Here is an 11,328-nt window from a genome sequence, read left to right as displayed (position 1 = left end):
ACACACACAGCCACCGGGTGCACAAAACGTGAAAAATATGCACAGTAGTAAACAAAACTGTAGAATGGTTATAGTGTAACCATGGCGGACTACAGAGCACCGGTAATACTGCACATTTCACAGAAACTCTCATTTCTAAGCATCACGCACACAGCCTACATCACCAGGCATCAGTCTTTCAATGTCTTTCAAACAGTATTCAGCTTCCACCGTTCTTGGACGCTGGCGAGATACGTAGCGAATATAAGATGATGTATAATTCACGATTTCGCAGAAAAATGAGCTCTCGCACAAAGGTCCCAGGCAAGCGAGTGCACATGTTTAGTATTCATGTGAATACCCACACCCGATACTAAACGTCCAACGTATACCCCACCGTTCGCAGTGCACTGGTGCTGTACGCTTCCGTCTGTATGTTCCCTCAATAATTGGAACGGTATCTGCGCATGTTATTTGTCGTGTTAGTACACGTCGGCAGCAAAATTCAGATCAACTCAGTGAAGCCCACATGTTCTCCATTACGAACTATATTAGTTTTCACCCACAATATCACTTATGTCGTCACTCGAGCTTCTACTCTCTCACTCTAGCACACGAAGAGGCCAATTATCGCATTGATGCACCAAATGTCTCTGGTTTCTGAGTCCTGCGACGGTAGTCCGCAAAGAAGCTTTGGCAGGAAACCTGTACACTATATTTAACAAATGCTTTTTCACACAGCTGGCTTGGACACATGTTACAGACCTAAAAGCCAGCGTGCAAAAAACTATTGTAAAGTGCTGCTCTAACACTACGCTCCACGTACAGAAGCACGCAATAACGTTCAGGTCCCATGCGCACGATATGCTACAGAGGCACCTATGCTACGTGCCTCACAGCAGCCGATAACACCGCTCGCATTGTCCAGGAGATCGTCGCCGCAAGCACACAACACAAACCAAGTCTACTTGACTATGGACCGCAAGGACCGTCATGACGTCAGGGCTCATTATTCAGAGAACAGCTGCATGCTGGAGGCTGTGCTGACCCGTGGCATGCTCGTACCGGTGTGCGTCTGGTAGGACAGAATGATGGGGCCACGGGCTGGGGCATCGGTTGTGGTCTGCCAAAGGGGGAACGTGAATGCCAGTGAGCATGCGTTCAAGCATTGCCACGTCGTTTCTGGGGAGCACAACAGTGAATTTACCTCGTGTTGCCTTCTTATGCTGATATCTGCCTCCCGTACTCTTATGCGACATGCGCTGAAGCATGCGACTTATGGTTGATTGCCTTTTGACATGTGCGGTCAAAAGTAAATGGAAGGCAGTATTATTGAAGAAGATTAATTTCATCGCCCTCTCTTCATGCGACCTTGAAAAGACAGAAGCAGCCTAACTGTAATGCTATTAACACAGTGCACTTACAAATCTCTACAATTGCGCTTTCGATTCAGACAAATTAAATTTTTTCGACAAGTCGCCTTCTATCTGACTGTTCAGTTATCCGATTAACATGTGAATAATCACTCCTAACTGCGTAAATTATCTCCTTATCGCTACCATTCGCAATGCCCTAATATTAAAAGCTGTCTTAAACAACACCGACTGACTGTGCAACAAATGGCTTGTGTCTGCAAATTATAACAAAACATCCCTAATTACATTTCACCGCAGGCAGTGTATTCTTCGGTGAAATTATAAATCTCTGATGACAAAATCTCCTCAGTAAGCTCTCATAAACACATTGGCGTCCCAATTTAAAATTCTCTTAGGTGGTCACCACACATTCCATCCTCACTAGTGACGCCATCCACGTTCTCGGGATTTTTTATGGTGTATCATGCGACTACCACGGCCCATTGTAAGACTTCTGAACTACTTAATCCCGGATTATGCATGCACAGCTCGGTGCCAACGCCAATCAAATCTTGCTCTCGCCCTTCATGATGATCATTCTCATCAGCCTGAGTTCACCACTGCAGGACAACTGCCTCTGCTATACCTCTCCATTTAAAGATCTCCTTTTCTAGCTGCGGCCATCTTATGCCCGCAAACTTCTTCATCTTATCCGCCCACCTAACTTTCTGCCGGCCCCTCCTAAGCTTTCCTTCTGAATTCAGTCAAGATCGTGCCGCAAGAGTCATTGCTTTCAACAAATCCTTTCATTGGAGCGGCACCAAACTCAACTCGGATTATAATCTTCCATCCGTCGTCTAACGCCAATATATATGATTCAAAGCTCACACTCACGCAGAGCTTGCATTACTCACAGATTCTAAATTGCGCTTTCATACCTCCTCACCGCATTTCTGACCGCCTAAATTATGATAAAGCCGTTTACTCAACTTCTGCGCAAATCACCGCGTTTAGCAATTTCTTTCTCCTCTCAACCAAGGGCTGCAGTCGCATTTTTGCCGACGCAGTTCAGCACACTAATACCACGCACTTCAAGGTATTCAATTAAAAAAGCATGCTGTAACGACCCACCCCTGAAAAAATACACCGAAAGGGGCACTTGAGCTGTCTATGAAACAATTAATGAATAAATTTGCCTTTCAAGTCAGGTGAGCTCACGCTGGGCTTATAGAGCCCGAAAACTGAGAAAAACACGTTTTCAGATCATGCTGGAAATGAAAACATTCTGCTTAATGCCAGCACATTCGACTGCTGTTAGTCATGTCACGAGACAAGAACGCGAGTTGCAGGCAAGCTGCAACTCACCCGTAGTCACACCTCGTGAAGGAACAGTGTAGGTTCTCAAACGTCGCGCCTTATTTCTGTTTTTGGTCGGCGTTCTTTTCTAACTTAAATTATGACACGAAGAGCTATAGTTTTGTTTATTTGACATTTACATTGCATATAACAAGCTGAAGCGAGGCTCGGTTCTTAAAGATTGTGTAAAGAAGACGACGAGCATATGCCCAAGCCGCATGGTCATCGCGGTAGGGGGTAGCGTTCGGCTGCGGAGTTCCAGGGCGAGAGGACGTACCCGGCACCTCCACCAAATGTAAGGTAGGGTTTATTCTGAGAAGCTTCCTAACGGGAGCAGGGCCAACAGCGGGTCAGCTAGTCCAGCCGAAAGCGTGTGCCAGGCGATGACCATGCAGCTGGCGCATATGCTCGTCGTCTTCTTTACAATGGAGCCAGGAGAATGCACCAGGCGATGACCATGCGGCTTGCGCATATGCTCGTCGTCTTTTTTATAATTGTATTATTCATGTATCCCACCACATGACCAAGCCCCGGCGAAATAGGGCCCTTGTTTTTGTTAAGTGGACGGCGTTGTATTTTTGAAGTTTTCATCATATCTTCTTACGGCTCACGCTGCCTTCATTTAAGCTTTCGGTTAAAGGCGGCATTTCCGTCGTATCGGCGATGAATTGCTTTTCCGTTTTGGTACTACATGACCTGTCAATATTTTGCACTGATTGGTTGAGAAGTCAACCGCGATCCACTAAAGCTCTCGTCGACGAGGCTTGGGTCACTGTGACGAAACGGTTTAACGGATGGGAACGCACAAGTAGGCGCTTCATGCACGCACAAACTGCCGCGCTATATTCTGTCGAGAGAGGTGACATTCATTTTTTCGCACCTGACTTCAGCCGGCGCACAACCAGAGTGAGGCGATATTGACATTTAGCACCTGAATTTAGCTGGCACACAATCACTACCGCCCTGGCTCATGATGATGCGTAAAAAACGAGCGCATTCATTGATCCTGAAAATCTCGGTGAACGTCTTCTACGAGACACCTGGCGAGACCGCTACGGAACGGCGAGCCTTGTACATTAGCTTTATGTTGCAGCAAAAATGCCTCCTCATAATTCAGTCGTCTATCCGTTGTAAGTTCTATTTTTAAGAGTGTGACGTACTACTGCGGGACTGCAAACGCCTCAGTTTCGATGCGAACACTTCGTTTCTAAGCGCTATTAGTTGCTCACTTTGCGGAGATGCTGATGGTTGCCACAACTGTACCGCTTTTCTAAAGTAGTGCCTATGCCAAGTTTGAGACTAGCTTCAGCGCGAAACCGCCAAGGCGGTGTTAAAACCTCAAAATACACCGAGGATATCAGCGTGGTGTCCTTATATTTAAGCCTAAAAACTCTTCATTATCATGATTCCATTAAGCAGTATACACTCTCGAGCAGTAACGCGTAAAAACGGTGTGCCAAGATGCATTATGCAAGTGCCATCAATCGTGGTTAACTTCTCAGGCTTTCGGACACACTGCTTTACCAACGCCCTGTAACTTATAGTAGCTGCGAGTGGTTCCTCCCTGCGTACGGCATTTTCCTCAGAAGGCGGTGATTGCAAAGAAACTAACCACTCAGGACTATTCTACTCGTCTTTTATATACGCTATCATTGATCTGCGCCTTGAGGATATTTCAAAATATGCCATGTTTCGAAGTGTCTGACTTTTCAGGCATTTAAAATTCACAACGGTTCGATATATGCCATGTGTTTGAATGCTTGGTGTCAAAACTCGGATTAGCTCTGCACCCGCATGGACTACACTCACATCAACGTCGACAAACATTTCATCCCCTTCAGTGCTGCTAGGTCGCCCGAGCAGCCTCTCGAGGTCACACGTGGTCTCGACCGGTGATGTATCCATGGTCTCTGGCAGAAGGGGGACCAGGGACAGCGATGTGACCGTCAGCAGCACCGAGCAAAGCTCGAGCAGAGGCGGCTGCAGGCCCCTCTCGAGCAAGGGCGTCGCTGTAGCGCACACACCACCGGCGAAATAGACGGTGCCGAGGCGGTGATTGCAAAGAAACTAACCACTCAGGACTATTCTACTCGTCTTTTATATACGCTATCATTGATCTGCGCCTTGAGGATATTTCAAAATATGCCATGTTTCGAAGTGTCTGACTTTTCAGGCATTTAAAATTCACAACGGTTCGATATATGCCATGTGTTTGAATGCTTGGTGTCAAAACTCGGATTAGCTCTGCACCCGCATGGACTACACTCACATCAACGTCGACAAACATTTCATCCCCTTCAGTGCTGCTAGGTCGCCCGAGCAGCCTCTCGAGGTCACACGTGGTCTCGACCAGTGATGTATCCATGGTCTCTGGCAGAAGGGGGACCAGGGACAGCGATGTGACCGTCAGCAGCACCGAGCAAAGCTCGAGCAGAGGCGGCTGCAGGCCCCTCTCGAGCAAGGGCGTCGCTGTAGCGCACACACCACCGGCGAAATAGACGGTGCCGAGACCCGTAGCTCTCATTGCAGTCGGGTAGAGCTCGAGGCTGTACGTGCACACCAGCGCAAGGTTGGCCAGGACTGAATCGAAAAGCAGCTCCCTGAAACAGCGCCCCCAAGCGGCGCCTATGTAGCCTGGAAGTACACCACGTATCGTTCTACATACCGGGCACTTTCAACTTCATGTGTAAACGTGAACAAAGCTGGTTTGTCTTGATGACAAAGAGAGTTTGTACAGATCTTTATTGAGGAAGTAATGGCAGCGAGCGCTTAAAGGACTAAACGATGCAATCAAGTTCCCTAATGAGGAGCTATGAAATAAGTCCCAAATGATTTTCTTTTCGCATTAGGAAAGCAAGAGCACGGTCACAAACAGAACATCACCAAAACAACCATAAAGTGCCAGAGATCGATTGCGGACTGCTTTTCAATTACTGCAAATCCCCACCAGCCATATTCCTTTGCAAGAGCATCGCCGCTCATCTCGTCACATGGTAACGTTCCTTTCATATCTTACAGAATCGCTTTACAGTATTTCCTTGTAAACCAGTTCAGTGATCGCGTGGTTAGATTATCGTATTTGTTTGAGTGAGTAATAAAACATAGCAATGGCTCAAATCAGGCACACGATTTCCGCCTCGTGCTATATTAACGTATCTATGTCTGGGCACACGTGTAGTTTACATGCAATTAGGAAAAGTGCGCCTGGCTCTAAGTGGGGCACGCTGTTCACCTGAGCACCGGCAGTACAGACGCCGCCGCCATGGCTGTTGCCAGCGCCTCCACAGAAGCGAGCAGGCATACACACGGCAGAGCAAGCAGCAGAGCGTCGCGCCTAGTCAATGCGAGCAGGAGTTGATCCGCAGCAACCAAGCAGAACATTCGAAGCACCAGGTCCAGAAGCTCCAGATTCACGGTCTCTTTGCCGGTGGTCACAACCAGGCTGCTGAGGAGCGTGAACAACGTGAAGACCAGCACCAGCGTACGTGTCCGAAAATTCGGGTCGATCACAAGGCCCACGCTCCCCAGTATGTTCTGCTTGCGCAACCGCATACGCGCTGTCGTCTTCATGTGCTTGTGGGTCATCACAGTGCTTAACCTGACAGAGAAAAAAAAATCAACGAATACAGTTTCCAGCCTCTCAAGCCGTAAAGATGAAGTTGCTAACACCTTACGACCATGCAACAGTACCTCTCTTCCTAAGGAACTTGATCCTGGGAGTCTTGATGCCATAAGTCGCAAAAGAGTGTTCTCTCAACGCTACCGCCTCACCATTAGATAACCTTCCACGCTAAAATCGCGGCGAAAAAGAGCACTCTGTCTGCCGCTATGGACGAGGGTGGTGCTGGTAGACTTTCAAGGTAATGTTACACGCAGCATAAACACCCAAGAAAGTATCTCAGTTGGTAAACCAGCACAGGCCACATACGGAGGCGGTGGGCTGGAGTGATAGAGGTGGCTTGTAATTGTTTTCATTCCGTTGTAATCTATTATGTTCTCCCAATAAAATTATTCACTACAAATTTCCCATTGATGAACACCAGGCATTAACAAATAGAAACATTCTCCTCTGCTTGACTTGATTTCATTGACTATCAATTCCTTAATGTGAATTCCATAACGAGCCCGTCATTTCCCTACCCTTACCAGCGCATCTTCTTGTTATCTCGAAAACTGACGCAAAATAAAATCCAGTCAGGAAGAAAAAGACTTATTTCGCATTTCAATGTTCACACCTCCACGCCAGCGACCGTGATCATGGCGATGTCTTACTTCTTGTGAAAACGCTTAGCCCGGCGGAAGAAGAGCCAATTACGCACTGGGAACGTCCATTTTTTCTCCTATCCGTGTTGCACAAAGATTGCTCTAATGCAGCACCAACTGACCCATCAACATGTTTTACCGAAGCATTTTCTTTCATTCACGACGTATTTTCATCGCTTTCTCACTAGTGCAACTTGTTTTGGCGTCAATTTCTTAACGTCTTTTCTAACGTAAAAAGCAAAGTGCACCCATAGGGGAGAAAGAAGAGAAGTATAGGCGAACAGAATCGCTGTAGCAATAAAAATATACAGCTAAAATCCCGTCTGCGATGCAAGGCATCTCAAGAAGGAAAATCCTGAGCAAAATGTGAGCTTCCATTTGTTTCACATAAGCGACAGCATTACCAATTTTTATTTTCTAACACATTTGGAAACTGAGGAAACTAAACCTTCTGCAGACGTCGGCGTCCTTTATGCTCATTCGTTGATACAATCGAACACAGACTAAAAACCTTTGGAGATAACCCGAAAGTGCACTTACAAAGCAACAACAACAGCAACCTAACGGTCGGTAAGCCCGCCCTCGGACACTAACGAAGAAAATTCATGCAGTCGAAATTTCATCGACAATTCATATCACCGAAAGGCATGTATCTGACAGCTAATCAGATTATTTTGTATTAAGATCAATATCTTGTTTTCATATCTGCAGGTCTGATATTCGTAGTAACTGGGATAGCCGCTTGATATCCCAGCACATTCGTCACTGCGTGAACGTTTTCCTATCGTAGCAACCAAGCTTCTTCCGTAAAGAAGTTGGTATTTCTCTGCTAGCAAGGCATTGGCTGGAAACTCCACACCTGCGTGTGAAGCGATGCAACGCCGTAGTGGTCTTGCTTTCAGCCCCGGGGCTGTCGAAGACCACCCGCATCCACCGTGGTGACTCGTCCACGCATAACAGCACAAGAAGCAACAGCGGCAGCGTGCAGAGCAGCACAACGAGGCAGAGGACCCGCCGGTCCAGCACCATTCCGGCCATCAGCCGCGGAGCCAGGGCGGCCGTGGCCACGACCAGGTGCGCGGCGCACACGCTGCGCTGCCGCTGCAAGTCAGCGCAGCCCGCAAACATGGACAGCACCATGACGAGGGCCAGCGCGCTGAGCGAACCCGTGACGAGCATGCGCGCAATGATGAAGGTGGCGAAGGTCGATGTGAACACGGTCCCGATGGCCGCCAAAAGAGCCAGGAGGAGGCTGACGACCATCACGGGCCTGCGTTGCCCGTAATGTCACGGCATTGATTCCTGTCTTTAGGGCCAAATCCAAAATACTGACACCCCAGATACTAATCGAAAGTATATTCGGAGCCATACATTTTAAAACTAAAGATTTTGCTAATAAAATCTGGCGTTAAAAGGCTCCCTCTTAACACAACATAAAGGCAGTCGAAGAAGCATACTAAAAAATTTTTGGATACATTAATGAAGAACCTAACCCGCCGTATATGCGGTCAAGAGATACCGCGACACATAAATCTGCTGCGGCGGCCCCAAATTCTCATCATATGTTGAGAACCGCTTCGATGAATCGTACCAGCGTCCGAACCGGTCGGCAACCTGTCCCACGAACGGCAAAGCAACCAGGCCTCCGAGGTTGTTGTACATGACTGCAACGAATAGAAGCCCGCGGCGCTCGCACACCAGGTTCCACTCGCTGGTCAACGTCTTCAGCCCTGGCGAGACATCGTAGTCCCAGCTGCTGCAGGGCAGCTCTTCCCGCGGAGGCGTAACCGCCGTAGCCGCCGACCTTGATCGGCCCAAAGCGTCGCCGCCGTCGCTCTTTCTTGACATCACGAAACCCACACTGTAGACGGTGCACTTGCTGTAGCTGCCGTCGTCGTGCTGCGGGATGAATATCCTCTTCCACTGAGATTCGCTCACGTTCCCCGCTTCTCCGGACTTCCGGCACCAGTGGCCCACGGGTGGCGCAAGCAACGGCATCGCCAGCCAGTGGAACGTGAGCACGGCCAGAGAAAGCAAGGCACAAGCCAGCAGCCCTACCCTGTATAAGGCACTGGGCACGATGTTTGATCCGGCCGTCGATGGTTCGCGGGTAATCACAATGCTGGCAGCTCTAAGGCGTGCAGGGCGTCATGTCAGAACTCCGCTGCCGACGCCCAGGGGGCTAGGCAGGGCTGGCGCTGCAGGGTCGGGTGAAGGCGTTGACGAAGGGTCGCCACCAAAGGTAACGTTGGTTAAACCACCACGACTTTGGCTCCGCTTTAGTGTGGGACCTGGGTAGGCGTGCTCGCCGGCGCTTCTGTCTCCTGCGGAGGACACAGTCAAGGCTTCGGACACCAGTGGCGTAGGCGTGGCTGTCTCGACTGCTTCCGCAGTGCGAGTCTCCGGTGCGTCGCGGACAGATAGGTCCCTCTCTTTAGGGCGGACCGGGCACACTAGTGGGCTTTTCGGGCTCTGTGGGGCAGTCACAAATGCGGACGTGCTCTCGACAGTGTGAAGCGGCGGCATGACGCTGGACCAGGAGAAAACGGGGGCTTCCTGAGATAGGGATTCCCCTGGTCTTGTCGACTGTGTTGTGTTATGTGCAAGTGTAGCGGAATCAGTGATGATCGTGCACGCCAAATTTCCCGACCCCGAAGAGGCATGCCGGCGTCGCTTTTTTGCTCTCGGAGACTTTTCCTTCTTCTTTCTGTGCAGGAAGAGTGAAAAAGACATTTATCGAGAAGGGTAACAAAATATAACCGCGTGAGGGCTACCTGGCGCTCACATTTTGTAAAGAGGTTGTGTGACGTGCCTTTCTGTTTCTCGCGATGACTTTCAACAAGTTCAGAAGAAAAGTCCACGAAAATTTGAAGGAAGAATAAATACGGAATTACACTGCATCACAATGTGTAACACAGATTTAGAGATTCACATAGCCATAAACGCAAGGAACCATAGCACCACTTCTAGCATTTGTGTGCATAGAAAGCAAACCATAATCTTTCAGTTGGTAAATACCATTTTGCGACCGCGTCGGATATGTAACTAAGGTACCGCAGCCATTACGGAATGTCAGTTTGTTCTCAAAGTAAGCGGTTCAAGTGGGGTGGTTAGAACTAGCTGTAATTGAAACTTTCCTGGATGCGAGTCTGATGTTTGCTGTCAGACTGAGCTGGCCACAGTAAACTCCGGAAGTGGTAAGCAAGAAGCTAAATACAGATACGACCCAAGGAAATTTACTAGGTATCTGGCAGTAAGCGGATGAAGTCATCATTGCAAGAGCCCTCAGTGGGAAACTCACTTTCGATGACGCCTTCCATGTTGGCCTCGGATCATGGATTGCTCAGCACCGATGACGGAGTCCCGTGCACTGGCCGCCATTGGGGGGCTGTCCACGTCAGGCTGCGCGGACGCCTCTCTCTCCATGCGGTTCGAGCTGCCACCCACAGAGAGCTGGTGATGACGGCTGACTTAGAACGTTGAACTTCTTCTTCTAGCGCGTGCTGAACGAGCGTCAGCGCGCAAGAATCTGCCAGGAAATTCAAACCATTTTCGTCATCCTTTTCTTCTCCCATGTTATAGCTCTTATAGTTAAGATTCCCAGCAATAGTAATCGATAGACCAGTGTTTTGTCGTAGAAAAGACCATTGCTACTACCTGCTGTTAGCAACGGAAAGAAAAAAATTTATTGTTCAGTCCACAACCCCTTCCCCCCCTCCACGCTATTCTAGCCCCGGCTACTCCACTTCTGCTGATTCCTTGGCCTAACTGCTCCAATTAATATTCTCGTAAGAGGTGGATGCACTTCGCACTGACCTGATGGCTTCGATGCCCATATGATCTCTTTAAATAATCATGGAGTCGTTCAGCACGCCAGTCACCCTTGCGAAACCTTTCATATTGTGCAGCTGGACACACTAAAATTGTTCCCTTTCAAAGAGGGGCGGGGGGGGGGGGGGGGTTAGGGGATATTTTACAATCACTGGGGAAGTGTGTCATGATGATGGGCTTCAAAACGTTCATCTAAGCTCTCGGGATACAGCCACCAAGTATCCAGTCGTACCTGTGGACTGGAACAACATGTTTTGGCTAAAACGCAAGCGCTTCATAAAAGTCAAGTTACAGATATTGCGGTATAACTCAGTCTTCCAAAAACCACTGGACTTCACCGGTCGCTCTTGTGAGGAGTTCACTGCGGTTTGTGTAGACTACAAAAAGTTAGAGATGGTTATGAATGAAGGCGTTTACCCCTTGATACGGCTCTCTCAATTGACTGCGGCTGGCAAGAATTTTTCACCCATCGGTTTGAAACAAGGATATTGGCAGGTAGGTGACACGGATCGCACGAAGACTTCGTTTGTCACCTCAGATAGCT

At 48.7% G+C, this 11,328-nt stretch overlaps 1 protein-coding gene across 1 annotated transcript; it reads right to left on the bottom strand.

Moving 5' to 3' along the window:
• Nucleotides 1–4,636: 4,636 nt before the first annotated feature.
• On the bottom strand, nt 4,637–8,951 carry LOC144129749 (organic cation transporter protein-like). The gene is made up of 5 exons (XM_077663830.1): nt 8,545–8,951; nt 7,813–8,223; nt 5,923–6,288; nt 4,960–5,290; nt 4,637–4,699 (listed from the first exon to the last, which is right to left on the bottom strand). Exons 1-5 carry the CDS (start codon nt 8,949–8,951, stop codon nt 4,637–4,639), a joined length of 1,578 nt encoding a protein of 525 aa, XP_077519956.1.
• Between the last annotated feature and the right edge of the window lie 2,377 nt (nt 8,952–11,328).

Source organism: Amblyomma americanum, chromosome 4, assembly GCF_052857255.1.
Source record: "Amblyomma americanum isolate KBUSLIRL-KWMA chromosome 4, ASM5285725v1, whole genome shotgun sequence".
Classification (NCBI taxonomy): Eukaryota; Metazoa; Arthropoda; class Arachnida; order Ixodida; family Ixodidae; genus Amblyomma; species Amblyomma americanum.
Note: the sequence above shows the minus strand (reverse complement) of the source record. Positions and strands in the feature narration are given on the sequence as shown.